This window comes from Eutrema salsugineum, unplaced genomic scaffold, assembly GCF_000478725.1.
Source record: "Eutrema salsugineum unplaced genomic scaffold, Eutsalg1_0 scaffold_11, whole genome shotgun sequence".
Classification (NCBI taxonomy): domain Eukaryota; kingdom Viridiplantae; phylum Streptophyta; class Magnoliopsida; order Brassicales; family Brassicaceae; genus Eutrema; species Eutrema salsugineum.
The window spans coordinates 1921617-1941522 of record NW_006256901.1 but is presented as its reverse complement, the minus strand read 5'-3'; the positions used below and the strand labels follow the sequence as shown (position 1 = coordinate 1941522).

The window sequence follows — 19906 nt, the reverse complement described above, 5'->3', positions numbered from 1 at the left end:
ACCATCTAACATAGGAAGCTCTGTTTTTTTTTAAAGATGTTGGTTACTTTCTTAGTTTCTCAACAATTTTCAATTGATTATCGCCTACTAATTATCAACTGAGTCCCCATTATGACATGGGTACAACATTATTACAAACAACTAAAGTACAAACCATATCTTGTATTCACTTGTTTTGATCATATCTTGTGTCAAACCACATCTTGTATTCACTTGTTTTGATCATATCTTGTGTCTTTGGTAATAGCATGTGTTTGAAAAAATATGGTTATCAAAAAGCAAATATGTAGTCAAATGTATTAATATTTTGCATTAACTTATCTCTAAAGTAACTTCCACTAACTAAAGGGATGAGTTACAAAACTGAACTACACATTTGTTTTCTGTCAACACAGAACTACAACATCTTGATGAGAACATACACAATTTATTCTTTAATTTATGAGATTTCTTTTTAAATGAGCAAAATTACATAAACATATACTTTTATTGTGGTTCTAATTAATCTCACAATAAATATAGTCAAATGAAAACCAATTCTTTATCTGAATACAAGTATAACTTACGTTGCACAACATAGTAATTAAGAAGCACTAACATAAGTTTTAAACTCTACGTTAGTTGTATCTTCTCTCTCTCTACCTCTCCCTTCCCTCATGATCACAAGAAGCAAGAGTCAGAGATCTTTGTTATGGTTCCTTGTGCTCCACGGCGGAGCTACCGCTACTGGAGCTCCCTCCAGCGAGAAAACACTCTCTCAGACACCAACTTGGGCCGTCGCCGTCGTCTGCACATTTCTCATCCTTATATCCCATCTCCTCGAAAAGGGTCTTCAAAGACTCGCCAACGTCTGCTTTCTTCTTCTTAATTATTCATTTTCTTGTAAGTGTTGTTGTTCAAATAATCAAGGTCTGAACCATCTTTAATTCGTTTCTCTCAGTGGTTATGGAAGAAGCATAAAAACTCTCTCCTTGAAGCCTTAGAGAAAATCAAAGCTGGTAAGTAATGATTGCTATTGTGTCAAAGCTTGATTTGTTTTTTTCTCAAGCCTTAGAGGAAATGGTGATTGATTATGCAGAGCTGATGACTCTTGGATTCATTTCCTTGTTACTCACCTTTGGAGAAACATACATTCTCAAGATCTGCGTTCCTTCAAAAGCTGCACTCTCTATGTTACCTTGTCCATTTGAAAACGCAAAGACTCTCGCTCCATCTCTTAGCAGACATCTTTTGGCTGCTGGTGATATATATGTGAATTGCAAAATCGGATCCGAGCCACTCATAACTTTGAAAGGCTTGCACCAACTTCACATCTTGTTGTTCTTCTTGGCTATCTTTCATATTCTTTATAGTTTAATCACCATGATGCTTAGCAGACTCAAGGTACAAACAAATCTAGTTTTTGATCAAAATCAGTGTTTAATGGAGTGAAAAAAATGCTTCATTTAGTAATTTTGTAATGGCTTTATGGCAGATCCGTGGATGGAAAAAGTGGGAGCAAGAGACATTATCTCATGATTACGAGTTCTCTATTGGTATCTTGTTAATCAGATTCTGTTTTAAACCCCTGAGGTTTTAGTTTTTTAATGTCTTTAAGACTTAACTTTTTTTTTTTTTTGTGTGTGGTGCAGATCATTCAAGACTTAGGCTCACTCATGAGACTTCTTTTGTGAAATCTTATACAAGTTTCTGGACGACAATTCCTTTCTTCTTTTACGTGGTAAATAAAACATTTTCTTTTCTTCCAATTGCATCAAACGTTCTTGATTTCATTATTTTGAGTCTCAGAAAAGAAAGAATGTTACAGGGATGCTTCTTAAGGCAGTTCTTTGTATCCGTGGGAAGAACCGATTACTTGACTCTACGCCATGGATTCATCTCTGTGAGCCAAAATCATCCATCTCTCTCTTTTCTTCTTTCAAATTCTTTCTTGATGTGTGATTCTTGTAAATTTATTCAGGCTCATTTAGCCCCGGGAAGAAAGTTCAACTTCCAGAGATATATCAAAAGATCTCTAGAGGATGATTTCAAGTTAATAGTTGGAATAAGGTACAACACAACCCAATCTTCAAATACAAATGAAAGTTTTTTGCTTCTTTATCCGGTCTTATAACGTGTTTTGTTTTGCTCTGCAGTCCAATTCTTTGGGCATCATTTGTGATCTTCTTGCTGTTTAATGTTAATGGTAAGCTATATCTATTCCTCTCTCTTTTACTTAAGATTCAATTGATCATTTTGATATACTGAAATGTTTCTGTTCACTTTCTAGGATGGAGAACACTGTTTTGGGCATCAATACCTCCTGTGCTTGTAAGATAATCTCACTCATTTGACTAAACAAATCTTCTTGGAAGTTTTTTATTTTAAGAATATAAGTCTTTTTTTTTTGCAGATAATACTAGCTGTAGGAACAAAGCTTCAAGCGATTATGGCAACAATGGCGCTAGAAATCGCAGAGACACACGCAGTAGTTCAAGGGATGCCTCTAGTGCAAGGTTCAGATCGATACTTTTGGTTCGATTGTCCTCAACTGCTTCTTCATCTTATCCACTTTTCCTTATTTCAGGTAATAATAAAATATGACTTCTTCTGCTTGAATTCATCGTGAAATATCATTTATTTGCAGATTTATGTGTTGTTGTATAATGTTTCTCTTTAATCGTTATTTCATTTCCTCTGTGTTATGCAGAATGCTTTCCAGATAACACACTTCTTCTGGATATGGGTAAAAAAAAGAAAGAAGCATCTGTTCTTAGTTTGAGAAATGATATTACTTAGTAACTCATATAAATTGGCCTTTGCAGTATTCTTTTGGATTAAAATCATGCTTCCACAAAGATTTCAATCTTGTAATCATCAAACTCTTTCTATGGTAAAAAGCTTATTCAAAACCATCATTATGCATCTTAGAATGGATGAAAAGGTATAAATAAAATATGAGGATGTATGTATGTCTATGCAGCCTAGGAGCTTTGATCTTATGCAGCTACATCACTCTCCCGTTATACGCACTTGTGACTCAGGTAAACTTGTAAACAACAGTTTTCGATATTCTAGCCAAATGATCTCATAATGAGAGGAGTTTTGAATGAAAGAAAAGAAAGAAATGCTGATGAAATGTTGTGTTTGATGTGTGAGAAGATGGGTTCACACATGAAGAAAGCAGTGTTTGATGAGCAAATGGCAAAGGCATTGAAGAAGTGGCACAAAGACATCAAAATGAAGAAAGGCAAAGCGAGGAAGCTACCGAGCAAGACACTTGGTGGGTCGGGGAGTTTCAGCATCTCTGGAACCACTCTTCACCGTTCCAAGACCACTGGCCACTCTTCTAACACCATATACCACAAACAACAACAAGAAGAAGAAGACGATATGTCTGATCTTGAAGCTGGAGCAGAGGATGCTACTGAAAGGTTTCAAGAACGGCAGAGGCAATTCCACCAATCTTAGCTGCTTTTTGTTTTGTTATTACTTAAAATCTTGGAAGGAAACTATGTCGATTAGTAACCGGTATTTGTGAGAAGAGTGAAAACAATGGTCCTATGAGGGTTTTACATGTTTCTACTGATTAGCCAATAGACTTATTTATATTACCTTTGTGCTGCAATATGGTATATATATCGCGAACAAAAAATGGTACAACAATGAAAACATTGGTCATTATGGTGTCAATTGTTTAGCCTTCTTGATCATAATTTTTGTTCTTTTATTTTTTTGGATAAATGGTAAATGTACATTACGGTGTAAGAAAATATTGAATTTATGACACCTAAATCCTCTGTTGGTGGTCAAAACTCAAAAGACTGGATATCATATATATCCAGTTTATTTTCACACATTCTTACAACTAAAAAGTTAATCAGAATAACACAAATTTGATTTTGAAGTGTTATATTTGAAAGAAAAAAAAACTGAACCATGTATATTTGTAAGAAAAAATTAAAAATATCCGTACTAATCTTACAAAATTATGTTCTTTTATTATTAATTTTGTTTTTTTTGCTCATATTTTTATGGTTAGCCAATAAAACTCATAACTGTACATAGTCTACATTCATATTTTGTTTTCGATATACAATAGAAAAGTATAATCTAATCTATTAAATATACATATACGCCTCGAGAGTGCATTTTATAGTTGATAATTTAATTAAGAGAAGATAAAACCCATTCCAAAATTTATACACGAAATCTTTTCTTTTTCCCATAAGTAAATCAGGATTTTGTTAATTTCCTTAAGTAAATAAGGAAAACAAATTGAGGACCTGAGTTCTATATAAACAATTACACAGACGCAAAAACCACAAACTAAAGTCTACAATAAGCTTTTCGAACCTTAAACAAACAAACAAAAAACTGTTGCAAAAACTCTAAAACCCCGATCGAGATTCTCTTCGACAATGGCGAATACTTGTAGAATCAGCTTCAAGATCATCTGCATCATAATCCTCTTGCTCTTCACCAATCACTCCGCTCTTTCTTCTTCTGCACGAATCCGTCTTGACCGTGTTCAGGAGAACGTGGAGAAGCAACAACACCATCGTTTGACTTTTGATGAGGTTGAGAAAGCTGATAGGGCACGTCTCGATATCTTGTTTAGCAGATTTGATGAGCCCGAGGTTGACGTTGATTCTCTTCCGCCTTCATGGACGCCGCCGCCTTATCAATGTTGAGTAAGCATCGACATCAAGGCCAAAGCCCATATTGCTTAACAAGTCGGTTAAGTTAATTAGATAGGATTTTGGAATATTTCCTTATTAGATTAGGAGTTATCTAGTTCTAATAGAAAAAAGAAAAAGTATTTAGGAAAATTATCCTAACACTATATATATGTAAGTCATTGATGAAGTTGCATCAATGAGAGATACATACTTGGTGTTTAGTTTTGAGAGATTTTCTAAACATAATAAAGAGAGTTATTCTTTAATTATAAACAGAGTTTGTTCTTGACTTAATCACTTGAATTGGTATCAGAGCTTAAGGCGAAGCTTGAGACCTGCGATATATCCAAGCATGGGAGATATCATTGCAAACCCTAACCCTAACGCGAAGGAGAGCGTTCCTTCTGCGATCCAGTGCCATATGCTAAACGCGACGAATTACACGGTGTGGGCTATGAGGATGAGAGTTCTACTGCACATCCATAAGGTGTGGGAGACGATCGAACCTGGTTCAACCGATTCCAACAAGAATGATATCACAACAGGGCTTCTCTTTCAATCTATCCCGAAAGTTCTTATTTTGCAAGTCGGCGAACAAGGATCTCCTAAAGGGATATGGGATGCGATCAAATCACGCAACCTAGGAGCTGATCGTGTCAAGGAAGCAAGGCTTCAAACCCTAATGTCCGATTTCGAGAGAATCAAGATGAACGAGACGGACAAGATAGATGACTTCGCAGGGAAGTTATCTGAGCTAGCCTCAAAATCGGCTTCTCTAGGGTAAACCATCGATGAATCAAAGCTTGTGACGAAGTTTCTCAACAGTTTGCCAAGGAGCAAGTTCATTCACATCATCGCCTCTCTCGAGCAGGTGTTGGATCTAAAGACGACGAGTTACGAAGATATAGTAGGAAGGCTTAAGGCGTATGAGGAAAAGATTCGCGATGAGGATAATCAAGGAGATACGCAAGGGAAGCTGCTATACGCAAACTCGGAGCAAAGTAGTTCCAGTTCGAGAGGGAGAGGACATGGCAGAGGAGGCAGAGGAAACAGAGGACGAGGCAGAGGAGGGTCTAGCTCACAAGATCGATCAACAAATCAGAACCAACCAAATGACAAGAAGGATCGGTCCAAGGTGATTTGTTATCGATGTGATAAAGCTGGACACTTTGCATCTTCCTGTCCTGAACGACCACAAAAGACACAGGAGGCAAATAAAGTGGAGACAGAAGAAGCTGATGAAGCACTTTATATGCATGAGCTGGTGTTTTTGAATGAGGAGAATCTAATACCAAAGAACTATGAAAACAAAGGAGGTGAAGAAGGACTTTGGTATCTAGATAATGGAGCAAGTAATCACATGACGGGCAACAAGGCATTCTTCTCTGAGCTCAACGAAAACATAAGGGGCAAAGTGAAGTTTGGAGAAGGCTTGTGCGTGGGAATACTGGAAAAGGATCGACTCTGTTTCAAAGCAAAACGGATGAGCAGATCTCGTATCAGATATCTACTATATACCCGAACTGAATAGCAACATTCTGAGTCTGGGGCAAGCTATTGAAGCCGGATGTGATGTCAGAATGAGGCAGGATTACTTGACTCTCCATGATCCAAGTGGAAGACTCTTGGTGAAGGTCATACGGTCGCCCAACAGACTTTACAAAGTCAACCTGAAGATTGGAAAGCCGATATGTCTAAACACAAGGATAGAGGATGAGACTTGGAGATGGCATGCAAGGTTGGGACATATAAGCTTTAAGACCATGAAAGCTATGTCACAACAGGAGATGGCCTATGATCTACCACAGATTCGAGATGAAAAGGGATTGTGTGAGTCATGTTTAGTCGGAAAACATACTCGACAAGGTTTCCCTAAGACAACAATGTTCAGAGCTTCAAGATCATTGGAACTTCTACACGCAGATCTGTGTGGTCCGATTTCGCCACCAACCATCACAGGTAACAAATACATATTTGTTATCATAGATGACTTTACAAGATACATGTGGTCGATCTTGTTAAAGGAGAAGAGTGAGGCGTTTGGGAGGTTCAAGGTGTTCAAAGAGCTAGTTGAAAAGGAGCTTGGAAGAGCAGTATTGACTCTTAGAACAGACAGAGGAGGAGAGTTTACCTCAAGGGAGTTCTATGAGTTCTGCGAATCAAAGGGGATCAAGAGGCATCTCACAGCTCCTTACACACCACAACAAAACGGTGTTGTAGAGAGGAGAAACCGAACTCTAATGGAGATGACTAGAAGCAGTCTTAAGGCTATGAAGGTACCTAACTACTTGTGGGGAGAAGCAGTTCGACACGCCACATATGTAATCAACAGAGTACCTACAAGAGCTCTTAAGAACATGACTCCTTATGAATTCTTGTGAGAGAAGAAACCAAGTTTAGGGCATCTATGAGTATTTGGGTGTCTTGCATACTCAAAGGTGGAAGCTGCAAATCTTAAGAAGTTGGATGATAGATCACAGATGCTCGTACACCTTGGGATTGAGCCAGGATCCAAGGCGTACAGACTCTATAATCCAGAGACAAGGAGAATTGTAGTGAGCCGAGATGTGGTTTTCGATGAAAAGGCAGGCTGGAACTGGAACAAGCCAAGAGATGGATCAGGAAGGGATCCAGGGATGTTTCAGATGAGATGGGGTGAAGTTATTGATGCAGGAGAAGGACCTGCAGTAATCGGTTATGATGCTGAAGGTGAAGGAATTGAAGAGCGTCAAGCGACACCAACAGCAGTGTCGAACGACACTAATGAACAAGAGTGTCGAGCGACACCATCAGCGGTGTCGAGCGACACCAACGAACTTGAAGCAGATCATAATGCAGAAGAAGATCCACCTAACAAAGCTGATACAGAACAGTCGCTTCGAAGATCATCTCGTCCGATACGCAAGCCAGGGTATCTGGATGACTCTGTCTTACAAGCAGAGATTGAGTGTGAGAGACTGCTACTCTCAATAGATGATGAACCAAGGAACTTTAAGGACGCGAAAGGTTCATTAAAGTGGAGGCAAGCATGTAGAGAGGAGATAGAGTCTATCAACAAAAACAAGACATGTTTTTTAATCGACAAACCAAGGGAAGCAAAGATCATTGGTCTCAAGTAGGTTTTTAAGATCAAGAAGAATGCAGATGGTACTATCAACAAGTATAAGGCGAGACTTGTGGCTAAAGGATATGTACAAGAATCAGGCATCGATTTTGATGAGGTATTTGCACCAGTTACAAGATTAGAAACCATAAGACTATTGATAGCATTGGCAGCATCACATGGATGGGAGATTCATCACTTAGACGTGAAGACAGCATTCTTACATGGAGAATTAAAAGAAGACGTATATGTTGAACAGCCTGAACGATTTGAGATAAAAGGGCAAGAACAGAAGGTATACAAGCTTTCAAAAGCTTTATACGGTCTAAGGCAAGCTCCTCGAGCTTGGAACACGAAGTTAGATCAAATCCTGAGAGGAATGAAGTTCATTAGATGCTCCAAGGAAAGCTCAGTGTATCGCAGAGAAGAAGGAGGATCATTATTGATTGTTGCTATATATGTGGATGATTTGTTTGTCACAGGCAACACTCTGAAGGTCATAAGTGAATTCAAGACAGGAATGGCAACTAAGTTCGAGATGTCAGACCTTGGAATGCTGACTTATTACCTTGGCATCGAGGTTCATCAAGGGAAGGATGGAATCGAAATCAAGCAAGAAGGCTATGCACGAAGGATCTTAGCAGAGTCGGGCTTAGAGACCTGCAATCCGACTTTAATACCCATGGAATTCGGATTAAAGGTTTCAAAGGCTCAAGAAGAAGAAGAAATCGATCATACGTGTTATAGAAGGAATGTAGGGTGCTTAAGGTATCTGTTACACACGCGACCAGACTTGGCTTTTTCTGTTGGAGTTGCTAGCAGGTATATGCAGAGTCCTCGCAAGTCGCATGGCAACATCATGAAGCACATTCTACAGTATCTTAAAAGGACAGTCACGTTTGGCTTGAAGTTCTGTCATGGAGGAACAAAGAAGATCGTTGGTTTTAGTGACAACAGCCACAATGTGGATCCGGATGATGGAAGAAGCACCACCGGACATATATTCTACTTTGGTTCCTCACCAATCACTTGGTGTTCGCAAAAGCAGGACACAGTGGCTCTGTCTTCGTGCGAAGCTGAGTTCATGGAAGCAACAGAGGCGGCTAAACAAGCTATTTGGCTTCAAGAACTTTTGAGCGAGATCACAGGGTGGAAGACTGAGCATATTGTCATCAAGGTCGACAACAAGTCAGCAATGGCACTCACCAAGAACCCAGTATTTCATGGTAAGAGCAAGCATATTCATAAACGCTACCATTTTATACGAGAGTGCATTGAGAAGGAGTTAGTCGATGTGGAGCATGTGCCGGGAGTTGAGCAGAATGCTGAATTCTTACTAAGGCCCTGGCGAAGATCAAGTTCAACGAAATGAGAAGCTTAATAGGAGTCCAAAACATGTCCAAGATCAAGTCGAAGCTTAAGAGGGAGAATGTTGAGTAAGCATCGACATCAAGGCCAAAGCCCATATTGCTTAACAAGTCGGTTAAATTAATTAGATAGGGTTTTGGAATATTTTCTTATTAGATTAGGAATTATCTAGTTCTAATAAAAAAAAGAAAAAGTGTTTAGGGAAGTTGTCCTAACACTATATATATGTAAGTCATTGATGAAATTACATCAATGAGAGATACATACTTTGGTGTTTAATTTTGAGAGATTTTCTAAACATAATAAAAAGAGTTATTCTTTATAAACAGAGTTTGTTCTTGACTTAATCACTTGAATCAAGGCCCAAGTTTTTATTGAAGTTCTTCGTACGAGAGTCTCGTACGTAATCCATGAATCATGATGATGAATCTGCTTTTAGAATGCATATTAACCAGAAGATTCACGGCTGCATGCAGATGAAGTGTTTAATCGATGATATCATCGATCCTCATCTGAGAGTTTGCCATATATTATTTCCGTCGCTTTGTTTGTGTTACTTCTATGTTTCTTGGTCAATAAGTAAGGAATTAGGGTTTCAAACTTGTTGCAATAGGGTTTCACTGAAACTCGATGAAAACATGTAATAAGATCTTCTTCTTTTTTTTTGGGTAAAAGGCTTATGAAATAAGATTTGTATCAAGATCTTTTGTACTTTTTCCAAATATTATATTGTTAGTTGAGTTTAATTAGAGTGTTATCTGTAGAATTACAACTAATAGTTTAATGTGGAAATTAACGAAAATATTTGAGCATATACAACATGTGCATTCGGAAAGTGTTCCGATCAAAGAAACTGATTTCCTTAATCATCGTTGTGTTCCGATCAAAGAAACTGATTTCCTTAATCATCGTTGGGGTCTCTAATGTATTTTAATGCATCAAATATATATTTGAAATAAAATTCACATATGATCACTTCCAAATAATTTGAGAAATCGGACTAAAAAGAAGAACATGTTTTTAAGTCACTTACAAAGTAGGTATGATCGATGACTCAGTTTTGCCAGGTAAGATCTCCAATTTGTAGATTTGGATTTGACAGAACAGAGAAAGTGCAGTCCACGTGACGATGTTATATAATACCCTCGAAAACCTCCTCAATTATCACACTAATTATTGCAAAACGAATTTATTATCTTATATTTTTTGTTGATGTCCCCGGACCCCGAAGGGACCATGATAATTTTGTTATTTTCTGTAAAAGTTATGATTTTATGACCACTGGAACTCAGTTTCCATGTTCATTATTGTTCAAGATGCAGCACCACACAACGAACATGAATTGTTTTGTTGTACTCTAATCAACTCTGGGGCCTATAACTTTAACGCAGCCAAATCTAGAAAATGATATAGCTGAAGAATGTAGTAATTTTATTTTTTGATAATGTTTTTTATATAGGATTAGTTATTGTCAATAAGTTTTTGAACACACAAGATTAAACATATTTTGTTACAAAAAAAAAGATTAAACTTATGGTGACTGTAAAGAAATTAATTTTGATCTATGAAATATAATTTGTGTTCAATTAAAAATAGACATCAACAGAATTTATAATCTAGTGGTTTATATTATTACGGATTTGCGGTCACTATATCATTCTATAGGTTGATAAAATACATTATAAAACTGGCATTTGTTTATGAAATTGAAAAGAAGAAAAAAAAGAAGAGAAAAAATAGGAGAAAGAAAGTGGAAAGAACGTGACATACTGACATAAGCCGAGTTTATAGATGGTAACTGATATATAGAGAGAGAGAGAGTGAATCAATTTATTTACTTGTGCCTTTCTGTTTCTAAAGATCCTCACGCTATTCGGTGTAGTTTTTTCATAATTTGGTTCGGTTATTTGATTCCTTCGGTTTGTAATTTGTATAAAATATGATCATGTTTTTTTTTTCTCTCCATATTATATAATACTTAATTATATTGTTTACGTGGCTCCTTGATATTAACAACATTATCAGTGAGGTAAATTGAAAATGACGGAAGAAAAGAAAGAAAGAGAAAGGTGATTTACGTATTATTTAACAAAAAGGTGATTTACGTATTACTAATTATATTAAATTGATTATTTTTGCAGGTCGAGAGAGAGAGAGAAAGAGAAGAAGAAAGAACTGACGAAGACTGAGAAGACGAAAGAGAAAACAAGATCGGAAGCGAAATTTGACAGAGAGATAATATAATAGACAGAGACAGAGAGAGAGAATGATGGAAGCAGCTGTATTGTTAGGCTAAACAAGATCATTTTTTTTGTTTCTTCATAAATCCTTCTTCTTCTTCTTCTTTCCTCTCTCAATCTAATCTCTTCTCTCGCTTTTTGAAGCAAAAGTTTCTAAATTGGTGAATTTGGGTTTGTAGAAAATGGATAAACGTTTGGATTCGAGGAATCATGTGGTGGAAGAAATCATGAGAATCCATAGATCTTTACCGTCTAGACCAGAGATCGACGATATCGAAGCTGCAACTTCTTTGATACAGAACGTCGAAAAAGACGATCGGAATCGCTTGGAAGCCATTGATAAACAGATTAAAAGCCCCGAGGTTCCTCAAGAGCTTTTCGACGTGTTGCAAGAGATGAAGAGAGGCCTTGTTCGTTTCCACAGCAAAGAACAGAAGAGAGAAGCCACGAAACTACTCGATCTGGAATCTGTACACGTTGTGTTCGACGATTTGATTCAGAGAGCTTCCCAATGCATTGCTTCTTCTCCGCCTTCCTCCAATGGCTCCACTGCTATATCTCGCTCGGTTGTTTCTTCTGATTCTCCGGCGAGCTTGTATCATTCCGATCAGGCTCCTGTCAAGTCCAAGGACATGTTCACGCGCGACGATACGTTTGTGACGAAACCCAAATCTTCCTTTTACAGCGACGGGTTTTTAGCTCCTCGCAAGCCTCAGATTTTGGATTCAACACTTCAGGTTAAGAAAGTCGCCGGTGAGTTTCGATTCCACCTTGAGATAGAATCTGATCTTCAGATTCGAAGAGCGTTTTCATGATTCTTTTGCTTTTCCTTAGGAATCTGATCGGAGTGGGAACCATCATATATATGTGTAGGCCATGAAATGTTTCAACTTTTTGATAGAAAGTGAGCTTAAGATTGATAATAGTGTTTTCATGTGTTTATATATATGTGTAGGCCATAAAAGGTTTAAACTTTTGGATAGAATCTGAACTTAAGATTCGTATTAGTGTTTTCATGTGTGATTACATCGTCTATAATTGTAGTGTAATCATTGTTATGTATTTATGTGTAGGCAATGATAGTGAGAAAATGAGTCTCATAAAACTTGCTAGTTTGATTGAAGTATCAGCCAAGAAAGCTACTCAGGAGCTAAATCTGCAGCACAAACTGATGGATCAGCTCGAATGGCTTCCAGATTCTATAGGCAAGTTATCGAGTCTCGTTAGGCTAGATCTGTCTGAGAATTGCATCATGGTTTTACCGGAAACCATAGGAGGGCTTGTTTCCTTGACGAGGCTCGATTTGCATTCGAATAGAATTGGTCAGCTCCCTGAATCTATAGGAGATTTGCTGAACTTGGTCAACCTAAATCTCAGTGGAAATCAGTTATCATCTCTGCCATCAGCAGTTAGTAGATTGACAAACCTCGAGGAACTTGATTTGAGCTCTAACAGCCTCTCTATACTCCCTGAATCCATCGGTTCTCTCGTGAGCCTCAAGAAGCTCGATGTGGAAACAAATAATATCGAAGAGATTCCGCATAGTATCTCAGGTTGTTCTTCTCTGAAGGAGCTACGTGCAGATTACAACAGACTTAAAGCTCTTCCGGAAGCTGTTGGGAAGATAACCACCTTAGAGATTTTGACCGTCCGCTACAATAACATTCGGCAGTTACCTACAACAATGTCCTCCATGGCTAACCTCAAAGAGCTAGATGTGAGTTTCAACGAGCTTGAGTCAGTACCAGAGAGCTTATGTTATGCCACAACGCTTGTTAAGCTGAACATTGGGAACAATTTCGCCAACCTGAGATCACTCCCGGGGTTAATAGGCAACCTTGAGAAGCTAGAAGAGATGGATATGAGCAATAACCAGATCCGTTTCCTTCCCTACTCGTTCAAAGAGCTTTCACAGCTGCGTGTTCTTAACACACAGCAAAATCCACTTGAAGAACTTCCAAGGGAGATAACCGAAAAGGGCGCTCAGGTAATCTCTTAAACCTTCTTCGACATGTCTAGATTTTGGAGTTTCTCGTCTGTGTAAGTCATAAATGATTGATTCATGCTTTTTGCCATCCTCTCAGGCCGTAGTTCAATTCATGAATGATCTCGTGGAGGCAAGAAATACCAAATCTCAAAGAACTAAGCCAAAGAAGAGCTGGGTCAACAGTATCTGCTTCTTCTGCAAGTCCACCAACTAGACAACACAGAGAAACATGAAGCATCTTGTAAACCAGTCTTTGACAAAATCTGACCTTTTATCATCATGAAAGTCCAAACAACATGAAAGTCCAAACAACATGAAAGTCCAGACAAAGAACCCAATTTCATTTGCATGTTTCAGGCAATTCTGTTATAACCGTTGGCAGGACAGAAGAATCCAGCGGTCTCCACGACAGTTCACAATTCATTCTTTATTCACAATCACATATTCTTCAGACAGTTTCATATCACTCTTCCACGACCGTATACTTGTCTTTGTTCATACCTCGATTATAGGACTGTATCCGGAGGAAAATGTAACTCAATTTGTTAATCTCAAAGTGATTGTATTCTTTGTTTCTCTTGATGCAACTTTCTGCTTTTTGGTGGCTGAAATGTAATTCAATTCTTGTTTCTTTTGATGTACCAAAACTCTCAGTAACAACAAAACAAACTACACAATGGTACTCAAAAGTTGATTTCTATTCAAGGATTAACAATTTAATTACTACCAGCACCTAAAAAGTTAGTTAAATAAGACCAGGTCGTCAAAACCTTCAGCTACTTAGTCATTAAAGAGTTGATAATCTGCCTTCATCAGTGTTCATCCTATGCACCAAATCAGATGGTTTCTTCTGATCCACTTCCTCATATGAAACTCCACACAGATTCTTCCTGCGATTCACAGCACGTTCCAACAGTGTATCGTCTATCGGCTTTCTTAAGTTTTTCCAGCTTAGCTATTTCCACCTTAGCGATTTGAGCCGTAACCTTCTGTAACATAAGAAGAAATTACAGGTCAAGCATAGCTATATCTCTCTTTGATTTTTGTTTTTCTTTTCAAAATCAACAAACTTAAGATGCGTTAACACCATTTCTTGCTTTTACCTGCATTAGATCGTCCATTATCTTATTACTTTTTTTCATCTCAGCCAGATCAGCCTTACGAGCCTGAAACCATGAGAAGACACAGGTCAACAAGACCATAACTATGTCTCTTTTCAAAATCAAACAATTTTCAGACGCATGATACGATTTCTTGCTTACCTTTGCTACGGACTTCACTTCAGCCAAAAACTGAAAAAAAAAAAAAGAAGGAAAAATCAGATGGAGACATTAGAAATCAGCTGTAAACTATATCCTTTCAAAAATACACCATATTTTGTTTACCTGTTCGCCTTCTTTAACTAATCTTTTTGAATAAGGGAATAAAGCATCATCTGAGGAAAAGACTCTTTAATTAAGCCTCTTTCCAAAAAAAAAAAAGCAAAAGATCAGATACAAATCATAGAGTAATCAAAGACCCGAAAGATCCTTTACAGCCACATACGAGTGTAGAATCCAAGAGCAAATATTGCTGATCCCTTCAAACCTCTCCAGAATACTCCATTCTTCTCCTAAGAAGAAGAAAACAAAAACCCTCTTGAAATCTCATCTCATGGTATATCAAGATCAAGCACAAAAGATGAAATCAAGAACAAAAAAGGAGCAACCTTTAACAGAAAAGAGCTCATGATCTTCTTGACTCCTCGGAAATAGAAACCCTAACAATAGAATCGAACAGTAGAAATCCTCTTAACAAAATCGGACGGAAAGAGATGAAACAAACAGAGAAAAGGCATTGACTTGAGATGGGAATGACAAAATGAGCAGACCTAGAAATCCTGTGCGAGTTTTTTCTTCGGTTTCGATTTTGAGTGAAGAGTGAAGAGTGAATAGTGAAGAGTGATGAGTGAAGAGGCAAACAAATACAGATATTGTACATATTTGGGACAGATACAGAAAGCTTTTCAATAAACCAAAGACACAAACCGGGTTTGGTCCGGTTCGTTTTAAAACCCTGGCTCACCTTTCGCTTCACGGTTTAAGTATATACTCAGAACATATTCTCCATCGATATCACCAATTTCATCAAACCAGAACTCTTGCATATATTGATGCAATTAGAGATATTCAGAATTTACATATGTTTAATTTGAGAATAACAGTGAAATTTCTTACTAAGGACAAAGATATAACCATATACCTCTTGTGTTTTGATCGCCAAGTGGTGGGATATTTTTGTTATTATTGCTAAAGGGAAAATCGCATTTTAAACTTTGAGGGATCAAAAAGGTAGCACTTTAAACCTCAAGGGATTTCCGTTAGCATAATAAACTTGTAATCTAATTTTGGTAACACTTTAAACCTTCAATCTTGAATATTTTTTTGCGCCCCCGGAGAACCTAACGGAACAATAACGGAGCCATGACGAAACAGTAAACTCCGGTAAGCTGTTTTAAAACGTGCCTAAATTTAATTATTTTGTAAATCAATTTCAAAACATAATAATTAATAAAAAGGATAAAAATGAGACAAAATATAGAGAGTCAACGTCCCCAAATCGATTTGTAAAGTCAAAATCCCCAAATTAAAATTAGGGTTCGAACACATTAAACCCAGAAAACTGAAAGTGAGAAGAAGAAGGAGATTGAAGATCGGATGCTATCAAGTGAAAATGGGGTAAGGATTTCGCCTCTCTATTCCGCCATGTCCATTTTTTTACTGAACTCATCGATTTCTTCTTTCTCTCCATGTTCGATAGTTTCATTTTCTGGGTTTGGAATTTATGATTTTCTATGTCTATGCTTGTTTTTTGGGTTTGATATTCAAAATCTGGGCTTGGTTTTTTCTTTTTTTACAGTGATACAGAGACTATAAAACTCACCATTCATTTTGGTGGGTTTATGTCAAACAAAGGTGGAGATTACACATACAAAGAAGAGATGGGTTCGACATGCGTGAATTGGAAACTATCACACATTACCTGGAAATTATTTGATGACTTCTGCAGGCTTGAAGCAAAGTTGTTTGCTCCAATTAGGTTCATATGGTATAAAGAGGCTGGGAAAGATATGAAGACAGTGAACTACGTCTTTGATGATAGTCTTGAAGACATGTTTCCGCTGGTTTTGTTAGGGCAACATTCGCGTGAGCTTGATATATATGTCGAACATGACATTTCAGAAAGCAGCGAGACTGGAATCATTCATTTGCTACCATGTAGTCAACATGGTGAGGACCGTAAGTTGAGTTCTAATAATGAAGAACGAGAGAATGAAGACTTCAGGTCAGATAGTGATGCAGATGTGGAAAGGCCAAAAGAAGATGAAGAACCTGAGCAATCTGAGGACGAAAGACATGATGAAGGATATGATGCTGAGGGTGAAGATCAAGAGAAGGCCGACGGTGAGGATGAGTTTGATGCTGGTGATGGAGCTGCGAATGTGTTAGATGCGGAGGTAAATGGAAATGAGAACATAAATCAAATTGATGAGGGAGATGAAGTAATTTTAGATGCAGGTGATGGAGCTAATGATGATCGGTTTAAGTCAGTATTTGAGGAAGGTTCGACGATTATACCAGATGGAGAGACATATAAAAATACTGATGAACAAGATGAAAATGCGAGAGAAGCAGCATTGAGTGACGAAGAATGTATTTTGGAGGAGAATGCACACTATCCGGATACACCAGTTGAGTCAGAGGAGGAATGGGAACAATGGGCTAATCCCAAACGCAGAAAAACGAAAAAGCATAGAAGGAAAGACCAGTTTCATGGGGACTTGGATAAAGAACCATACATATGGTTATTTCAGAAGTTTAACAGTGGTTTAGAGTTTAAGGATCAATTGTTGCGGTATTCGCTGAAGACCCAATATGATGTGAAGATGGCTAAGTCAGAAGCAAATAGGATAGCTGTTATTTGCAATGGGGATAAGAGTCAGAACGACAAGAGGAATGAGGATAAGAATAAGAAGGGTAAGAGTAATAAAGATAAGAATGAGGAGGGCAAGTGTAACTTCAGAGTCCTTTGCTCCTATGAGAAACCTATTAATAAATGGATGGTGAAGGTTTGTCACATGCATCACAATCATCGGAAGACAAGCAGGGTTTCAATGCTGAAACAAGGTGTTATTGCTGGGTTATTTAAAGAGGAGATCAGAAGAAATATTGGGTTGCCTGCAGCTGAGATTAAGGATGCAATAAAGGACAGATATAACATTGTCGTTCCTTTGTCTAAGTGCTACAGAGGAAGACATATTGCCTTGGACTCTACCCTTGAAGCTCAAACTACACAGTTTGGAAAACTGTGGGACTATGAGTCTGAGCTCAAACGTACACATCCAGGTATCACAACTGAGCTATCAACAGTCAATGTTAACGATATAGACATGTTTGACTGCTTCTACATATGCTTCGAAGAGTTAAGGGATACTTGGAAGAGTTGTTGTAGACCGGTGATCGGTTTAGATGGATGTTTCCTTAAATGGGAGTTGAATGGAGATTTGCTTGCAGCAGTTGGTAGAGATGCTGATAACAGGATGTATCCTATTGCTTGGGCTGTAGTTAGAGGTGAAAATAAAGACACTTGGGGTTGGTTTGTGAAGAAGCTGAAGGCAAACTTAGACTTAGGGTCTGGAGACAAATTGACAATCATTTCTGATAAGCAAAAGGTAATATTTGCTATTTACTATCGTTTATAAGTGTTTTAGAAGCGTTTACAATCATTTTTTACAAGCGTTTACATTTTTTTGCATTTATTGTTTACAAGCGTGTTTTTGTGCTTTTCAGGGTTTGGTGATTGCTATAGAGGCTGAGCTTCCAAATGCAGAGCACCGTATGTGTGCTAGGCACATATATGCTAATTGGAAGAAGCGTGGGTTTTCAAGATCAGAGTACAAGACTTTGTTTTGGGGTGTAGCATACAGTTACACAGAATTTGAGTTTGACGAGAGGATGAAATCGGTGGAGGCATATGATCCAGCTGCATATCAAGCCTTGCTAGAGACAGAGCCATATCGATGGTGCCGTGCCTTTTTCAGTGTGGAATCTCATTGTGCTGATGTGCACAACAATCTATCTGAGGCTTTTAATAGGACCATCAAGATGGCTAGAGCAAAACCTGTGATAACCATGCTTGAGGATATAAGAAGACAAGCCATGAGAAGAATTTCTAGAAGACAACTAAAGGCTGACAAGTGTGACACCATTGTTACACCAATAACAATGGCTTTGTTGGAAAAAGCAAGGCTTGAGAAGAGGTATTGCTCTACTTTACGCAGCAGCAAGAATGTGTATGAGGTGGATGAGTTTACTTGTGGCTATACAGTCAATTTGTCCACCCACCAATGTGCCTGTCGGAAATGGGATCTAACAGGTATATCATCTTACATCTTCATCTGATTGTCTTTGTTTGTTTTCATTATCATCTTGATCAATGTTTTTTTTTTAATGCTTATGACAGGGATCCCATGTAAGCATTGTGTGTGTGTTCTAGACGATAATCAAGATGATCCAATACGCTATGTTGCTGAGTATTACTACACCCGTGTGCTGAAAAAGACGTATGAAGAGAACATCAAACCTGTCAACGGTGAGAAGCTATGGATTAAGACACACAAGCCGCCAATGGCTATACCTGAGATGCGTAAGCCAAGAGGACGACCGAAAAACAGAGACAGAGCCAAGGAGCCCTTTGAAGATCTACAAAATCCAGGAAAAGCAACAAGACATGGAAACAAGACATGGAAGGATTCCACATTGCGGCAACTGTGGTGAAGCTGGTCATATAAGAACAAGTTGCAAAAAAGAACCAGTTGTTGTAGAAGGTCCAAAAAACAGACGTGGTAGACCATGTAAACCACCAAGTGAGGTAATACTAGTTACATTAGTTTAGATAACTTGTAATTTGTTAGCTTATGACTGTCTAGTTATTTTTGTATTCTATTTTCAGTTCCCGAGTCATCCAAAGCCACCACCGAAGCCAAGAGTAAGAAAGACTCCAGCCACAGGAAGTAGCTCACAACCGGTAAGTCTCTCATTACCGTTATTTTCAATTAAAAATCTAATGTTGCAACTTGTAACCGATGTTTATTTCATCTTGCAGCAAGCCAAAAGAGCTAGAGAGGCCACAAGTTCTACGACAGCTTCCCAACAAGCAGGTGAATCAAGCTCGCAAACGCCAGTGATTTGTAGTGCTCCAGAACCATCACTTTCATCTGCTCAAGTGAAACCACATGTCAAAAAACCTTCAAGAGGGCGACCATTGAAGGTAAAGAAATCGGCTGGTTACATTCCAAATGGTTCTGGAACATTCTGGAGTCCGTACACAGATCGGCCATTTGAGGTATTTGGGAACAGAGTCTATGACAGATCCGAACTGAACCCACATCCTCAACAAAACTCTCAAGAGAACCAGCCAGAAGGAGATGCAGGAGATGCTCAGCAGTAGTGTGTTTTAGAGTCTTAACATAGGTGCAACTTGTTTATCAGCTCTATTTTTAGACTTT

General features: G+C 38.1%; 3 protein-coding genes across 4 annotated transcripts; 2 read left to right on the top strand and 1 right to left on the bottom strand.

Moving 5' to 3' along the window:
* The first annotated feature begins 656 nt into the window (after positions 1–656).
* LOC18026095 (MLO-like protein 7) lies at positions 657–3634 on the top strand. Its single transcript, XM_006409245.2, has 14 exons — positions 657–848; positions 941–998; positions 1079–1383; positions 1475–1535; positions 1632–1720; positions 1808–1882; positions 1961–2049; positions 2136–2185; positions 2270–2310; positions 2393–2566; positions 2690–2725; positions 2805–2872; positions 2963–3023; positions 3142–3634. The coding sequence occupies exons 1-14, from the start codon at positions 657–659 to the stop codon at positions 3448–3450; spliced, it is 1608 nt and encodes a 535-aa protein (XP_006409308.1). The 3' UTR covers positions 3451–3634.
* A 7621-nt stretch (positions 3635–11255) lies between these two features.
* LOC18026094 (plant intracellular Ras-group-related LRR protein 5) lies at positions 11256–13978 on the top strand. 2 transcript variants are annotated; one of them, XM_024160694.1, is made up of 4 exons: positions 11256–12125; positions 12446–13359; positions 13457–13598; positions 13698–13978. In XM_024160694.1, exons 1-3 carry the CDS (start codon positions 11555–11557, stop codon positions 13571–13573), a joined length of 1602 nt encoding a protein of 533 aa, XP_024016462.1. In that variant the 5' UTR covers positions 11256–11554; the 3' UTR covers positions 13574–13598; positions 13698–13978. The 2 variants fall into 2 exon arrangements, with proteins under 2 accessions (XP_024016462.1, XP_006409307.1); XM_006409244.2 differs by lacking the exon at positions 13698–13978 and having other exon boundaries at positions 13457–13663.
* On the bottom strand, positions 13972–15505 carry LOC112089939. The gene is made up of 8 exons (XM_024160812.1): positions 15414–15505; positions 15230–15360; positions 15068–15118; positions 14879–14971; positions 14745–14794; positions 14622–14651; positions 14463–14525; positions 13972–14348 (listed from the first exon to the last, which is right to left on the bottom strand). The coding sequence occupies exons 1-8, from the start codon at positions 15503–15505 to the stop codon at positions 14223–14225; spliced, it is 636 nt and encodes a 211-aa protein (XP_024016580.1). The 3' UTR covers positions 13972–14222.
* Between the last annotated feature and the right edge of the window lie 4401 nt (positions 15506–19906).